The sequence below is a fragment of the Dunckerocampus dactyliophorus genome, chromosome 19 (assembly GCF_027744805.1).
Source record: "Dunckerocampus dactyliophorus isolate RoL2022-P2 chromosome 19, RoL_Ddac_1.1, whole genome shotgun sequence".
Lineage (NCBI taxonomy): Eukaryota > Metazoa > Chordata > Actinopteri > Syngnathiformes > Syngnathidae > Dunckerocampus > Dunckerocampus dactyliophorus.
In genome coordinates this window covers 9819478-9837309 of record NC_072837.1, presented here as the reverse complement: position 1 = coordinate 9837309, position 17832 = coordinate 9819478, and the positions used below count along the sequence as shown (strand labels likewise).

The 17832-nt window shown below is 40.4% G+C and overlaps 1 protein-coding gene across 6 annotated transcripts in view; it reads left to right on the top strand.

Annotated features, from left to right (window-relative positions):
- Positions 1-5701: 5701 nt before the first annotated feature.
- cdc42bpab (CDC42 binding protein kinase alpha (DMPK-like) b) overlaps positions 5702-17832 on the top strand; it is a 79926-nt gene continuing 67795 nt past the window's right edge. For 2 of the 6 annotated variants that reach the window (XM_054761984.1, XM_054761983.1), the window contains exon 1: positions 5706-6929. In XM_054761984.1, the coding sequence (XP_054617959.1) occupies positions 6752-6929 (178 nt within the window). In that variant the 5' untranslated portion in view covers positions 5706-6751. Of the gene's footprint in view, positions 6930-17832 lie in introns of all 6 variants that reach the window. The other 4 variants (XM_054761981.1, XM_054761982.1, XM_054761986.1 and 1 more) reach the window with 4 other exon arrangements.

The following is a 17832-nucleotide window of genomic DNA, read 5'->3' as shown; positions in this document are numbered from 1 at the left end:
TGTCGTTTAGCTGCAATAGTAAAAAGTAAATATGTATAGTAATACATAGTGGATATGTAACATAGGTTTTGTACGTTGTTGTTGACATAAAAGTGGCACAAAGCTTCTCCAAATTCTTATTTTGCGACCCACACATACCATATTGCATGATTAAAATAAGCGCAGCAACCAAACGTGGCTCCCGGGCTGCACTTTGGAGACCCCAGTTGTAAGTGACTCTTTAAGAAGCCTTTAGAAGGATGATAAGTGATACTGCTGGCATTTTGAAAAGCCACCAAGTGCTCAATCAGGGAGTCTGATGGGGTCTTTTGTTGCGTCCAGTCAAGAGCCGGTCTAAGTACGCTAAAATGCATCTGCTGTCCTCCCTCCGGATGACATTACAAGCCCTAATTGGCAAAATGAAGATGGCCTTTTGTGTGATATTTCTCAGTCTTCCTTCCTTCCCATGTCAGTCTTCCCAGTTCAAAGCCTCGCGTTGATGCAGCGAGGTGCCGTTTCTCCTCAATCAAAGCTCCCACAATCAACAATGGAGGTGTTAATTAACATGCCACATTTGCATCCAATTTATAGGCCGTTGCCCTCCATTTGTGCACCGCCACACACACACACACACACACGCACACACGCACACACGCACCGCTGTTTGTGGAAGACTTGATACACGCATTTCCAACATGCAGCTCCGCAGAGTCAATATTGAACTTGTGTTGGTGGTCACATTCCTCGTTCCTCGCATTGTCATTCCCCGATCTGAACATCAAATATTTGAGGGATTGCTCTCTAGTTTGCACCCTAATGGCGGCTTGCTGCACCCGCAGACGTCCAACATCCACCGTAAGTCTGCGTGGAAGCTGCTAATCATCATTGGTCAGTCTGTCAGAGACAGAAAGCGCTAGACCAGACTGGTGGACCCTTGGACAACACAATTATTGCTCAATGGCCTAGTAGAGCTGGACGATACCGCACATTTTTATATTGATTTGATACCACGTACTCTAGGGCTGGTGTTGCCGATACCGCTACTTTTTTTTCTTCTTCTTTTTTAAGATCCTTGAATGATTTTGTGTGTATGTTGTTTTTATTATACAATATTTGTTTTAATAGTAATAAAATAATAATTTATTAGAATAAAATGATGTTAGTAAACAAACAAAATATAAGGAAATTTATCAAAGTAATGGTCATTCTACATTTTATACTTTATTTATTTATTTTGGTCCATTTGGGGTCACTTATAATTTAGTTAATTTTATTAATTATTAATTTAAAATTGTATTAATGATATAGTATATGGTAATTATATAGTATACTATACATATACTATATAGTAACTATATAGTATATGTAAGTGTGTTTATATAGTTTATACTGTATGTATATTATAAATATATATAACAAAATATGATATATAAAATTATATAAAAAATGAATAATAATAAATGATAATAAAACTATATATTTAAAAAATAAGTAGCAATTATTATTTATATGAGGCGTCTATTGTTGACATACGGCCTATTTTCTTTTATTTTGTTTTAAATGGTAAATCCGCACATTTGCGGGGCTGTGAATGCTGAGTCGCGAACGTGCGAGTGAGTCAAAATATGACCGAAAATGATCCATTCAGTCAGGGAAATAGCAGTAATGCATGAGATCGCCGACGCTGATACAAAAACACACGTGTCTGTGAAAACGAACACAGACGAGAAGTGAAAAATATCCATCTCATCGACTGGCATTGACCCGATACCGACACTGCCCTCGGTATCGATATTATCTAGCTGTGGCTCGGCCCTCAGACACCCATTCAAGTCGAGTACAGTCTAATTGCATTTCAGACGACCAGAATCAGCCTTTAATCCCAGCAGAGTCGATTTAGACAAATAGGATCAGACGTGATTAAATAGCACGAACAATTCATATATTCATTAACTTTTCATTCATTGTTGAAACTGCAATAAAATCTATACTGTATCCATACGTATATATGCATATTTGACAGTATAGTCCACATATTAAGTGTTAGTTATGGATTAAATAAACGCGATTGTAAAAACCCAGTTGAACCAATAGGCAAAAAAAGACTGCAGTATTCCCTTTGAACACTAGAGGGGGTTATTGTAACATAATTCATTCAATTGCAATAGACTGCATTGCTGGAACAACAGGGCCATCCCATCCGTCTATCAGTGTTAAAAAACCTTTATAAAATTGCTGACATTTCATAGAAAACAAACAATATTTACAAAGTATCGCAAAAAAATTCTTTAAAAAATGAACCAACTGTTTATTTAATGAAATATTTTACTGCTTAGCATAGCAAATCGGTCAAATATCTCCATGCATTATTTTCATGAGATAATGAAACTAAGAAGAATCATTTTCAGAACCGAATACTGTATTTCCTCATATATATAGTGGCTCGGGGGTGTTTATGTACTCAACTGCAGAGTACCAAAACAAACAGGATTTATATGTTACAGTGTAGTTACAACGTAAAAAAAAAGTAAACATCTGTATTCTTATTTTTATAAGAAAATATTCTTATTTTTATAAGAAAATAAAAATACAGATGAAGAAAGAAAATTTAGAAAATGATTTTATTAATTAATTTTCATTGCATTTCTTTAACTATAATCATGCGAATGACTTGAAACATGACCGGAAATAATCTATAAAGTCAATGAAATTGCAGCAATCCATCAGAACGGAAGTGTTGGGACAAAACAAACGGGTTCTAAGTCCATCCTGGTACCACCTGGACGGTAATGCTAACACATTAGCGTCGTCCTACAAACCACTACAAACAGTACGTGATTGGTAAGGGCTGATTTTTTTTATTTATTACCAGCCGATTTGACCATCAAAACAACGACATGAAAGGATTTAAAGCTGGGGCGGGCAGTTTTTCACCCGCCGCCCACATTGCGGTGAAAAATTTGGCGGAGGGGCTGTCTATGTGTAGGTGGCAACAAGCACAACGACATACTTGCTCACGGTGCAACGAAATGAAAACAACACATCCACAGAAAGTTCACATAAATCAACAACTAAGCGCTTAACATGAGATGTGACTTAAAACTGTTATTTCCAAATGCCCGCAAGGCATGCTGGGTAGTCCAGTTGCATATGAACTAGGAGAAATACAGCATTGCCTTGTTTACTTCCCTGACGACCTCCTCAACGTATTAGCAAAAATGCAACAAACACGGCAAAATGTTGGGGAGAAAGAGCACCACAAGCTACCCAGCATGCCTTGCGGTTGGAATATATGGGTGTTTTTTTAGCATGGGTATTGCCTGTAGATATTTGTATGGTGCAGTAGGTATACAACTTTGTGCGTCATGTGTGTTGACGTGTTGTGTTGTTTGGATGGCTTTTTTTTTTTCCTCCAAGCTACAGATCGCATCAGACTAATTTGGCTACTCAAGCGTGCCACAATAGCACCGCAAGTCATGTTGCCAGGTCCAGTTTTGATGTCAAATGCTTAAAAAAATGGAATTTGGAACTGATGGGCCAGATCGGGACGTTTGGCGGCCCTTATGTGGGACACAGGCCACAGTTTGCCCACCCCTGATTTAAAGCCTTTATCTGGGGGTCCAATTATGACATGATGTCGCTTCAAAGCAAGGAACGACATCAACAAAGTGTGCAGAAATCCTAAATAATCTCCCGAAAGGCGACCCAAGCACTGTGTTTCAAGGCGTTACGTATTCCGGGCCAAGATGCAGCACATTTGCTCCGTTGTTGCGCTGTTACACAGAAAACGTGTCCAAACGCAACATGAATCAATCGTGCACATTCTCACACTGTTCCAACATTAGCAGTGTGAAAGTGCTGTGCTTCCAATGATCCTCCATCGCCATCAGAATCTACTTTGCTATGTTTGCATAAACCAAAGCGCCTCTTTTGTGCACGGAAGTTGATTTTCTGCCATAGAAGGGTGGATTTTGAGCACACAGAGCTTCATTCTTATGCCTCCCTTCTCTTATTTTGTATCCTGAAGATCGAGTAGACCTCTGTGTTGCCTGTTAATCATTCATCCATGCACTTTGAGCGGCGATAAGCGCCTCGCTTCAAAGAGCACGTGGCGAGATAAGTCAGTTATTATTACATTACCACCGTCAATCATAGGTTGCTCCTTATTTGTGTGTAAAAACCAACACGCATTTTCAAAAAGATGAATGCGATTTGGAGCGTTGAGTGCTCTGTTCCTCAAGCCGAGGAAATTATGCATTGGATAGTAGAGGTGAGCGCTTGCAGAGTCATGTGATCAACCTACTGCACCAATTGAGCCTGTTTAAACCTCCTGACACCCCAAAAAACTAAACGTTTTTATGGAAGTATGTGGATTTCTGCATCTTCATGCATGAATCTGTTGTTTTCAATACCTTAAAAATCAGTGCGGGTAACCCCAACATATGAATATTACATGTATTTGCAAGTGTTATATTAAATTTATGCATTTTTAATGCATAAAATAATTGTCCTGGGTGAAAACAATATGCAGAAAAACGTTTTAGCATTTTTATTCATTATTTTCTATTAATTATTTTCATATTTATTAATTAATGTATGCATTAACTCATTTCAAACAATATGCCAATATTTTTTGGTCAGAAATAAAATAAAATAAAATAAAATAAAATAAAATAATAAAACAAACTATATGTTTGGAAAAAAAAGTTTCACTTTTTAATGCATTAAATAATTGTGCCATCATGTATATTTTTGTCAGAAAATTATTTGTTATGTAATGTATTTTTTTTTAATATAAATCTTTTTTAATTCAATATAATAAATGCATTTTTTAAATATTAAAATATTAAAAACAACTCATTTAGAAATTATTTACAACGTAAAGCAATTTAAAGCTCTACTTGCCTGTACAGTACTTTATTTATATGTATTTTATTTTTCCTGTGTACATGCATACATTTGTGTGTCTTTACGCATTAGTTGCATTAACCATCTTCATCGTTTTATATAAGAAGTAGTAGTTAAGTTTTCACGCCACAAAGGACATTGGACAAATGCGTTGTTATTAGTGTTAGAATTTGTAAAAAATAAATAAATAAAAAAGTGTAGATTACAAAATAATTGTTTGCATTTTTGCAATGAAAAAGAACATGACTTTTTTTCAAACAGAAAGTGACATTCATAACCATGTTCATCATTTCATTTGAAAAGATAAGCAGCAGTAAGTCCCCATATCCATCACAGAGGACGTTGGAAACCTTATGGAGGACAAAAATGCATTGCTGCGTCTCAAGTGGTGATTTACCCACTGTGGCACGTGCCGTGTCTACACATTGTTATACATCAAAACCTGCGTGATTGCAATGCGACGGCTCTCTTTGAAATAATGTTTGTCTTGCAGCCTTTTTTAAAAGAAAAACACTGAAAATACAATGCCTGACGGACAGCCCGCAGTTTCCATTCATATTTTTTGACAGCATCTCCACCCTCCCTCACCTCTTTCCGCACAGCAGATGCTGCGATGGGCGCCATGACGGTGAGCACCCAAAGATACTACAAAATGAGCAAGAGTGGTCAGGCCAGTGTTGCGGATCATTTGTACGCATGCGCGACAGTATATTTCTTGTGTCTCCTGTCGTCTGTTGATGTGTAATTTTAAACCAGACGTCGTTTTTATAATATATGATGTAAGTGTTTTGAGGTGATGAGCGTCCATTTTTTCCTCATTCATATTTTACGGATGAGCTTTGTTTCCCAAAATGCAACGCGAAGCTACGGATCAGACCGGCGTGTGCTCTGTCATCTCCACCTCTGAACGTCTCTGGTACCAATCTGCTGGTAGCTGGGTTGTGTGAAGGCAGCAAGAGGCGACCGACCGACGGACCGACCGGCGGGGGACGCAAGGCGAAGGACCAGCGGGGAGTTTTGCTGCGTTTGGAACCAGCAGGACGAGACTTTCCTCCTGCCGTATTTCACCGAATAGGCCCCACATTTTAACGACTTCTCTTTGAAGTGTTGAACACATCCGTCGCATGGAAAGTCGGAAGAAACTAAAGACGGTGGACTGAGAATGGGATTTAAAGAACATATTGTCAAGTGCTGAGTTGCTACAAGAAGATAAAAAAATATTACGAATATTACTTGAAAGGGTCCGACTTGGTTACGTTTGAGGGACACGGTGAGGACATGACACGGGGAGCCTTTGAAGAAATCTGCAATGATGACATTTAGAAGCAAATCGAAGTAACGTTAGCTTGCTAGCTAGCTAGCCGAGTAGCTAAGGCTGCTAACTAAGCCTGTGTCGCCCTTTGCATTCCCGGAGCAGAGGAGGGGCACTGGGGGCTTTGTAGCATTGCGGCTCGGCTTCACATTTTGTGACTTCCAGCAGGAATGGAGAACCCCGAATGTCTGCCACATCTACGCAGGGGAAATTGTTAGACCACAACGAGACGACAGTTTGTCATTTTTTTACGCTAAAAGGAGCAGCGTCAAAAGCAACCGACCCGGGGCAGCTAAGCTATGTTATTGGGAGTACTTTTCTCTTGTGTGCCCAGTGACGGTAGGTAATGTTAACATGGGGAGGCCATATACACTCCAAATGTGCATGTAAGGGAGCAAACATGCATACAAAGGTAGTAAAGCCACTTTCTTTTAGCTAAAAGTTTTTATTTTCGAGGCATATTCAAGTTCTTTACAGGCCCACTCGAGCGCCTCTTCGCTTTTTAAAATTACTATTTCTCATCATCATTAAAACCAACTGGACTGTGCAACCATGTCTGGAGAGGTGCGTTTGAAGAAGCTGGAGAAACTGATTCTGGACGGACCCATTGAATCCAATGGCCAGTGTCTTAGCGTGGAAACCCTGCTGGACATCCTGGTGTGTCTTTACGATGAGTGCAACAACTCCCCACTCAGAAGAGAGAAGAATATCCTGGAGTTTTTGGATTGGGGTAAGCAAGTTTTTGTTTGGCCTGTGCAGCCAAGCCTCCCTGTTGTTCTTTTTTTGGTAAGATGATATGCTAATAATGTTGGTGGTGCAGTGGGCCCTCCCTTTCACATCACATTCCTTTTATAGTAGTCGTGGGGCTCAGTTGGCCTGCTCTTTTCCTCAACACTACACCCTCCCTAAAAACTACAAGCAAGCATACTTTATTGTTCTGCAATGTGCAGAGACAATGCATCGTTTTGAACTGCAGGCACCAATCGCAAATATTACACACTCTAATATTTGGCTGGACTGCCTTTGGCCTTGTTTCCGGTATGCATTCGTCGTGGCTTCAGTGTCACAACATTTATTTCTGTCCAGAGTTGCATTCGGCAAGATCTTTGTCCAGTGGTTCACCTGCGTACGCGCGATTCAGCAAATTAACGGGTCTGTTGTCAAAAAAAAACAAAAATCATAAAATAGGCCGCTTTTTTTCCCCCCCAAAGAAAACACATCTCATTCACCCCAAGTGTGTAATAATTTATAAAGCATACATGGACTTGCCCACATTGTCACATGTTTGTCTGCGTTTGGCAGTTTCTTCAACGCACCATAGTTGCGTTGAGTCGCAAAATGGAAACGTCAACTCCACCTTGTTGCACCGTTCCATCAGTTCATCCATCTTCTGACAGTATCACTCATGAGCGACTGTACCGCTGGGATTTCTCTGATTTTGTGTATAATTTCCAGTCATATTTCAAGTCGTTCTGACTATTGTGGAAGATGGTCGACAGCTGTATTCCAAAAAGGAGTGTACTCGTGAGCATGCAGTGGCTTTCGTCTTTGGGTTAAGGTTTTTTGATTCTTGGCGTTCCCGAAATCACTGTGTTTTTTTGTTGTTGTTTTTTTTTTTGTTCGTGTAGAACGTAGTTGTGGTGACCATGAAGGAGTAAGATGTCGACACGCATGGACGTACGAAATATCTATAATTAGATATGTGGGGTAAACGTGTGGCGCACGACACACAAGTACGAAAAAACTGACGTACGACAAAACATACGAAAGACCCACATTGGCTGTATGGATGATGCAAGAAGACTTGCATAAGTTTGTCTTGCAGCCTAAAAAAACCAAAAAAAAAACCAAAACATACGCGCACGTAGTATTTGTTTTTGTTTGACATGACAAACAACCTCTGCAGCTCGGAAATCGAAACGGAGGCTAACTGAATCCAATCCAGAGAGCCAACAATGTTAACTTAGAACATAAAAAAAAAAGTTTTACAGTAATGGTTTTACATGCAGAAAGCTATTTTAAATGCATATAAATGATGAATGAAGGGGATAAATTAACATTTAACTCATTCAATCCCAGCCATTTTTCAAAACACATCCCCTCCAGTACCGGCCGTTTTAGACGATTACGACTGATCTTTCAAGGCACACAGAATGTTGTGTTCAATGGCCATGTAAACCCACGAAAAGAAAGATTTGACTCTCGTCTTTCATCAGGAAAAAAAAAGTTTGTTTCTACCTTTTTCCATTCTTTAGTAGTCAGCAGTAGAACACAGTTAAGTTTCAGGAAAATATCAGTTTCTGACTAAAAAAGGGAGAAAACCAGCTTTCTGTGAAAAGATAAATTTCAAGCATAGCTTTCACTTTGACACACATATTTGTTACTGTTGTGACAGCTCAAATATCTAAACAATTATACCAACATAAACAACACAAACAAGTTTTATGTACTAATTTAACACCATAAACTACAATTTTCGCATTTGATACTCAACTATATGCGTACATGTGTCTGTGCATGCATGTGCGCACGCATGCAAGTGTTGTGTATGCATGCGTTAAAATTTCCCTGCAAGGGTAACTTTGTGCACGCTACACTCCTCCATGCTCGCCAACTTCCTCCTTGCTGTCTTCTGTGTTTCCATCGTGAGCGCTGCCGAGCTCTTATAACATGCACTTCTGCCACCCAGTGGCTGTTTTCGTGGCTCAAAATTGCTCTACAGTGGTGGCGAGTTGCATCATCACCTCTTTTTGCCTCTCGCGCCAAAAAAACGTAAAAGACATATAAATCCATCTTTGGGATTGAATGAGTTAAGGTTACTTTTACCATCATTGAAGACGTGATTCTTCACGTGGCTGTTGCCAACGACACGGTGTGGCAGCGCCATCGACACGTTCCTTTTCAACACCACCTTCCTGTTTTGCGTTGGGCTGTTTTTTGAAATAACCCATAATAGAGACAAAGAAAGTTCCAAGTGCCAGAATTTCGATAGAGAATGTGAGAAACACGATTGAATTCAAGAAATAACTCACAGGAAGACAGGAAGGGGGTGTTGAAGAGGAAGGTGTTGATCTCGCTGTCACATCGTGTTTTTGGGAACAGTCAAGTCTTCAGTGAAGGTAAACGTGACCTTAAATGATCCTTTTCATTCATCATTTATATTTATGGTTTAGATTTTTTTTAATGTATGTAAAACTAATTGCAAAACTATGAAAATGTGTTTTTAAGAGTCACCTGCTGATGACATCATAGACGGGCAACATAGCTGACTTCCGGGTTTCCGGTTGCCGTTTTGTTAGCAAGCTAAGGATGCCAACAGGACGTTTTGTGATTAAAAATACGGTAAAAGCACAGTTGGGCTCACGCATTGTGTTGTGCCATATAGAACTGTAACCGGAAAATGTACACAAACAGAGGCAACATTCTGGCTTACGTTATTCTAAAAATACCGGCCGCTAACCGAGGTTCCGCTGTATTTTGATTCTTTCTGTTTGGAACGGGAGAGGCAAGGCAAGGAGCGGTGGCATTACAATCTATGACTCAGTTATGTTGCGCGTGTGCATGCAACAGTGCCGTGCCCCGGCCCACCTCTTGCAATTGTGCCAAAGGAGGAGACATGTTAAGAACTCGAGCGAGGATCACTCGCCAAACGTGCCTTGGGTACGTGACTTAAGGTGTGAGGTGGGCCCAAGCGCGGTAGAATAAGCCTCGTGTGAGAGTACACCCTTAGAAAAAAAGTTGGAACGTCACAAGAAAAAGTTTACCATTACCAGAACCAGATCATATTTCATCTTATTGTCTCCTAACTTCCCACTATGTCGCATGTGACTTTGTGGTCCATTGGGCTTGCATAAGCAACTCCAAAGTCTTATCATGTTATATTGCTCTTTTAAAAACTTGTTTTGTTTCCATGGTTGCACAGTGATCACAGCTGCATAGCATCTCCTTCCTAGGTTCTGGTGGATGTATAACCAGGAAAGAAGCGTTCAGTTTTGTATCTTTTACTCCTGTTGTGCGAAGTTAGAGGGGGAAAAACAACACACGAAGTGGGGTGGACCACACGCACACACGCACGCACTGGTTTGTGTGGAACAGCTATGTGTGTGTATGACATCGGGGGTTGGTTTGTGCATGAAGCAGGAATGTGAACAACTCACCTTTTTTTTTTTTCTATCCGTTGTGGAGGCCCTGCTAGCTGCCGTAGCATGCCTGGCCTGCTCTGCATGTCTGTGAAAGCTCTGGAAGCAGGCAGGAACAACTCTATGCTCTCACTGGAGGGAACATGGGTTGCCAGACTCATGATACAAAGCTGTGATCAAGGATAATACCTATAGTTACACTGCCAAACCAACGTTTTCACTTAATTTCTGGGAGCACTTCAGGCGGACAGGACACAACAGGACGGCAGTTAAATAGTCAAACGGTGGTACATTTTGGCTGTGGCTTTTAGGTTTGTGTACCTCACCCGACGCCATCTGGACAACCTTTTCTGTGCTAAAAATTGATCTCTACGGGCTGGTAAAACACTGGAAGCGGTGGCATGTGGTGATTGTTGCCTCAGTCTTGGAATAAAAAGGCCATTTCCTGTTTCTCCCAACATATAGCCAACTGTTTTTTTTTTTGTCTTCTATTCATTACACACCTATTGTTTCCGTCAAAGCTCTACATCTTGTCCCATTTGTTTGTCATGAGTTGATCTGCAGTAAACCTGCTCATGCAGCTCATGCAGCAGGGCTTTACCCTGGCGTGTCCCTGGAACTCTTGTTTGACCGCATACAATATACTATATACAGTAGGACCTCTTCGAGCATGATGTATAGTCCTACAATGGGGTGGGTACCTGTCTTGATTGCTATAAACGGATGCGTTTTAGTTGATTCTGGATCATGTTGTTTCTAGAGATACTTGATATTGGCTGTCTTACTGCTACACCGATACGTTACAGAAAAAGTATACATGTAAACATTTTGTCAACAAATTTTTATTAAAAATCATGATTGATAGTCAAGTAAAAACATTACGATCAACAAGCCAGCCAGCTTACTTTTAATAAATTCCCAAATAAGAAGCCAATTAAATAATGCTGGTGACTACAATTTGGAAAGCTGCACAGTTCTATGTCGCACAAACATCTGTATAAGTAAAGTGCAAACTATGAAACTATGGACTAATAGAGTCAGTGAAATTAGAACCTGGGCTCAGTCAGCACTTCATGCATGAATGCGGAATACAAATTGATACTGATGTGAAACAATATCTTAATTTTTATGCCAATATCGGACATCCCCATTTTTTCTCCCTGAGGCAAATGTGTTTTGAAATCCAAAAAACCTGGGAGTTTGACTAGTATCCCAGAATGGATTGCGTTTTTGACCTTAGAGGTTACATGGTACACGGTGCTTGCAAAAGAAATTTCCTCAGGTTTAAAGTTGTCATGTCAATTCAGTTGTGGAGTTTGTCCTTCCAATCATGGATTTTTGTCCATATATGGGAGCCCTTGATGATGTAAAAGTCCCTCAGGTCTTTACCAATTACGCCATTTGAGTGAGTTATCGTTGCAGTTTTGTTTGTTTGTGTGTCTGTCTGCATGATTGCATAAGAACTGGTTGATTTTTTTTTTTCTCCCTCCAAAAGAAGGACCTGTTTAAATTGGAAGTGCTGTGATGCTGGAATATAATTTAAAAATATATGGCCATATGTCAATATTTCCAATGGCATTACAAATGGAAGGAAACACTTTTTAATGTGATAAATAAAAAAAAAATCTTGCTGGTCAGAGGGTTTGTGCCAAATAGTCAAAGGAAAAAGCCCACTTGCCATAACAAAATGACTAGGTTAATATTAGGTTCTCTGCTACCAATTCATTTATTCTGTACCACTACAAACACAGTCGCAGCCTATTAAAAGCAGACTAGATCAGATAGATGGCGTAAACAGTTTAATCCTACACACTGTAAAACGGTTCAAGATGGGCCGCATGAAAGCCAATAATGCTCCAATTTCAGGCTGATGTGCCTTTTTCAGCTCACTAAAAAATGCACATCCACAGAAAGGCCCCACTATTAGACGTCAGCCGCCGACCACATGCACGTTTTTATAAGGTGGCACTTTTCCACCCTGAGAACGTGAATGAGCCACAGAAGAAGATAAACATTTCAATTGGGTGTGCTTTTCTTCTCGTTTGGTGATCTCATTCCACCTGAAATGGAGACCCCTGGATGACCTGCAGCCACAGGGGAAATGAACATGGGAAAGTACGCTGTATCCTGATTCCTTGTGTTTACCTCTGCAGTTACAGTGCGTACAGACTTGTCCGGATCGGGCTTGTGCTCTTTTTCAGTTGCTCGCAGTGTGCCTGGTGAACCACAGAGATTGACTTGACACCATGTGAACATTTGAATCACATATCACAGTACTGATAGATTTTAAAGCTCTATGTACTAAACCAACACTTACAATACGGCTTCATACACATAACCTGACTGCATTTACTTTCACAGAAGGAAAAATAATTCACACACACAGAGAAACTCGGGGATCAGTGGCTTACTCAGACACGTCACCATGACTCGGGGGTGGGTGGAGGTTTGAACAAGCTATTTGCTTGCCAGCCACTACGCCCCCTGAACCATGTATTGCTTATCCAACAATCTCATTTTACATTAGCGCTATAAACATTTCTTTATTGCAGTGAGTCTGGCAACATGTACACAGACACAAATGCATTCATGAAAGTCAGTCAGTCAGGCTCGATGCGGTAGAGCTTCATTCTACAAAGGAAACCATTTTCCATGCTTGTGAACTACACCTACTCATTTTTTGGGTTGTTTTTAAACCTCCAATCCAGAGTAGTGACTTTAGTGATGTAATGATTCAGTTTTGTGTTTTGCTCTTGTTGGGTATTGCGGGTGGGGATGCACTGTTGCTGGTATTGGAATTTGCCAATATGTGAATAACCATGGTATCAGAATGGCCCCATCCCTAATTGCGGCTGTCTTAGTATTTGTAAATGATGTAATTTTAGATTGATACTTTATTACTCTCCAGGAAAAAATCACTTAGGATAGAACAGATACTTCAAAGAGGAGAAAAAGTAAGAGAATACACAGCTGCTTGACAGGCAGCCACTCACTGCGGCGCCCGTTTATGTCTAAGATTGATTTTTGTAGTATTAGAAAATATATTATTTCGTCATTTCACACAGATATTCCATTCTGCTGCCTTCCTCATCCTTCTCTGAAAAGTGTGAGCCTTGTCAGCCCACAATAGGCCAACATGGAGGAGGCTGCCTGACCTTTCCTCAATCCAGCATCACTGTAAGCCTGCAGTGGCCAGCTGTTCAGCTGCAGCTGATGTATGTGTATGTGAGCTCCGCTGTGCCGGATTTTCATTGGAAGTGTGCCTCTCATACTACTTGCAGGGCACTGTATATGCACGCACGCACGCACGCACGCACACAATGTGCTCTTTAGCCTCGTATTTCTTTAAGTTCCCTCCGTGTTATCCTCTCTGCTGAAAAGACCTGTCTGTGCAGGTGCTGGTAGGGCAAAACAAATTTCAGGTTGTTGTTCCAGAGTAGGTGTAGGTGGTGTTATAAACGGTGTTAAATTCTGCTCAAATAGAGCCCAATATCTCAGACTACTATCCCCGTTGGCTCTGGCATCTTGTACATTCTGTCTGTTACTCTCCCAGGAGCACCCTGGTCTGTACTATAATCATGAGCAGGCTTCTAACAGGACATCCTCACAACTTGTTGTCTCGATGTTTCCTGTCTGGCTGTCCGGGCAAAGTGAACGGGAAGGAAGCGCAAGGACTCTGTGAGCTAGTTTGGACCAGACATCTACATGATGTCATTTGAGGAACAGAGACAGCTGTATTGTATTGTGTCATTGTGTACTCACTCGGGTCCAGTATTGTGATGGTGTTGACAAGCAACACAGTCATTAACGTGGTCATTTCCTTCCTAGTGGGTCCAGCGCCGATGCAGATCAGGGTTTCCGCTACATTTAATTGATCGTGACAGTACGCCACTACAAAATAAAAGCTGCCACACCTTAAAAATGAATTTTTTTTGTTTAAAACTTAACAATTTAAAGTAACATATTGTATGAATTTATATATATGCTATATAGATACATATATAGAGCCTGGTGTTTACGCACATGGCCACAGTTACTTTCAAAACGATTTTAAAATATCATAAAAATGTTTCACTGTACGTGTGTGACAAGATACATGACATGTCTTGTGTTGACTTTCACTTTGTCATTATCGGGACAATGAACAATAGCCCGTATAATATATAGTCAATTGATGACAACTTGTCACATGCTAAGCTTATCTATGCTAGCGTGTTTGATCGCTCACGTTTCAGACTCCTTCCACTTTCTGACATTTTTGTTTACATGCCTGGCTGGAAGCATCCAGCTGTCCTTTGTTTTTGTCCCACAGGGCAAGCTACGACCATCATCACAACTTACTTTTTTAAAGTGTAACTTAATAATCTTTCTCTCTTGTTATCATTGTTGTTATTGTTGTTATCATACTTGGCTTGTCTTCAGAACACTAGTTGTGTGTCGAAGTTGTGCAACAGAAATACGTAGCGGGTGCAGCTTTGTTGGCAGTGCTCTTCAGCAACTTCGCCATTAAATTAACAGTTTAGCAATATTCTCGGGTCATGTTTTGCTAGTTGTTGAAAAAGTTAATTAAAAAAGTCATAAAAAGATTCTATTTGTCATTAAAAAAAAATTGCAGACACAACAGCGGCATGACACAACGGTCCGCCCTCCCATGCAGCCCACCACCGCAGCTTCAAAAAATCCTAAGAAATCCTGCTGATGCACAAAAATTCATAATGTGTGATTTTGCTCTTGTGTTAACTCAACATCTTCCCATGCACATGATTGTCTGGAACTGTACGTAGGCAAAACTGCAAAATTGTCACGATAATATCAGTATGTGGATATGCCTTTAAGATGTCCAATCTGTGTGAATGTTTGGTTGGCAGAGACAGACGTGCTGCTAATTGTGATGGCTCATTAGAAAGTGCCAAGGGCTGGGTGGACTTCCTTTCTGCGACTCCCAAAGGACGCACTGCAACACAGGTCATTAGCCCGGCTCACAGGACCCCCAGGAACTGACTGCAAATGGCATCTACCCTGCTTGCTTCCCCTTTCCTCCTCCCTTGCCTGTCTTTTAATGTTCTTCTCATCCGCCTCATACTTTCCCAAGTGAAGTAGGTTTGGCTGTCAATTTGGTGAGACTCCACACATTGATCTATTCACATATGGTTTTCAGACCATATGGCCAACGTGCGTGCTGTTCGATGCCTACTCGGCTCTACAAGGCTTTATTCTGCTTCAGAGTTTCCACTTTGCTGCCCTCAGTCAAATAAAGTCACTTTATGTTACGCTGACAAGTGAATATAGGTATTCATCATTATTGTTTTTGTTAGCGTGACTCATTCCAACAGTGTTAATACAACGCGGTCTTTGTAATGTCATGGAGTACTAGTGTGTGTGTGTTCTTGTTATGCTCATTTTCCTACTGCACCCTTTTTAAAAGGACTGTTTAGTGTATCGACTTACTTGGTTAAACATAAAGCGCACACCTCATGCTTTCAAAACCACAAGTTTGGTTTTTATGTCTGGATCGGCAGGAATTAGCTTGATTTTGTTTGTATCATAGCATCGGGATTATCCACTGTATGTACAATAATTAGGTTGAGTTTGTACATGTCCCACTGGCATAAGTATGTAAGTAAGTTTCAATCCTGGGAATTTGTGCAAAGCTTTAGTTGTGCCTATAGTGCCATGTAAACATTTGTCAGTGTGTCATTCAGGAAATAATGTCCTTTCTCCGAGTAATGACTTTTCAGCTCAGAGCACCAATTAGCAAGTCTTCCTTTTTTGTCTGCAAGATTAGTCTAGACTAGTGACACATTCACAAGTCAACGCCGCCATCAGGGCAACATCTTGAATGCCTTGTCCAAAGTTTTTCATTTTGTCAATGGCTGGATTTTGGAAATCTGCCTACCCTGTCTGTGGACCGAGGGGGAAAAAAATCCATAGTTTTGTCTCTTCTAATTTGGGCTGGAGAGGGAGTTTTGAGCCAGGAAACGAAAGCATATAAGGAATGGCCTCGATAAGAAAAACGCCAGCAAAAAGCCACTTGTGACAAAAATAGTTTTTTAAAGTCACCCTTTTAACTGCAGAATTGGAATATATTTAGGTTAGTCGTTAATAACTCATGAAGTCAAACTTGTATTACCCAATATAGTAGACATAATAAGAGAAAATAAGACAAAAATCTGATATAAGACATAATATAGACACACATAGCCCAAGCCTACTGTTTGTTTCATTTGATATGCTTAGTACACACTTATATAGTAATGATACTTACGTGCTTGTACTAATTACACACACACAGTTTTTACACGCAACCACCAACCCGTGAAAGTACTGCAACTTGTTTGGTGATGACACTACGATTAGATAAGCATCAGTGTTGCCACGTCTCGCGAGAGAAACAAGCGACTATCTTTCTGAAAACAAGCCCAAAACAACAGGGAACTTTGGAATTTTCAAGTGACTTTCCAAAAAAAAAACAAGAAAAAAGTTGCTTAAAATAAGCGGACCTGGCAACACTGACCTTATTGTTGTATTTTAGTTTATTTTGGTGCTTGAAAATGCTTAGTTTAGACCAAAAACAATGTACAACGTGCATATTTTTGACTACTAATAGGCCACAGTCAACCGCAAAACAGCGAGGAACCGCAATATTTTTTCCGACGAGTATATTTGGAAAAACCGTTATAGAGTTAAGACGTGAAAGGCGAAGTACAGTGAAGTTTAATGAGCATGTCCAGCCATTCATTTATTCATTCTTTTATTTCGATACCGCCTTGCCTGTTGAGGTTCGCACGGAGTTAAGAGTCTAACCCAGCCAACCGCTAGACACACTGCCAATCAATCCACAGACAATTTCTTCATTTGAATGGGAAGAAAACAAAAAGCATCCTTAAAAAATAAAATACAGCTGTCACCAGTGGGGCCTCCACATTCCGTGGTGGAAACCCGATCATGGTTTACCTGATCTGAACTGTACCTTGGCAAATGAACTGAGCTTCACTGGATGGAAATGTGCCTGAGCTTATGTGTCCCCAACCAGTCTGTGGTCTCAATTTACCAAGTAAGGTTGTATGTTTATATTCAGTGGGAAATCCAGCCGTTTGTCCAGTGCAGTGCATATACACCAGTAGTGTATGCCCCACAATAAACTTGATTTGGAAAGAAGCTTAACGCAATGTAAAACATTCCAAGTTTGGAGCAAACTTCCTCTACCTGCTGTTAAATCAGGATTAGAGAATCAAAGGCTTCTTGGGCTTCAGCCACAGACGCAATTTGGCTTCCATAGTAGATCTAGTTTAAACCACGTGCACACACTATTATATCTCTGTAGTGATCTTTTTGCGTCACGCTAATCCCTTTTAATATGGTAGATGGATTTCTAGAAGTAACGTAAAAATTTTAATTGCTATGCCTCCTTGATGTTTTAGTCCCATAAATATAGTGGCATAAGAGCCCGACTGCTGGCTGACCCTTGACTGTCTCTACCCGGGGACAAAACCT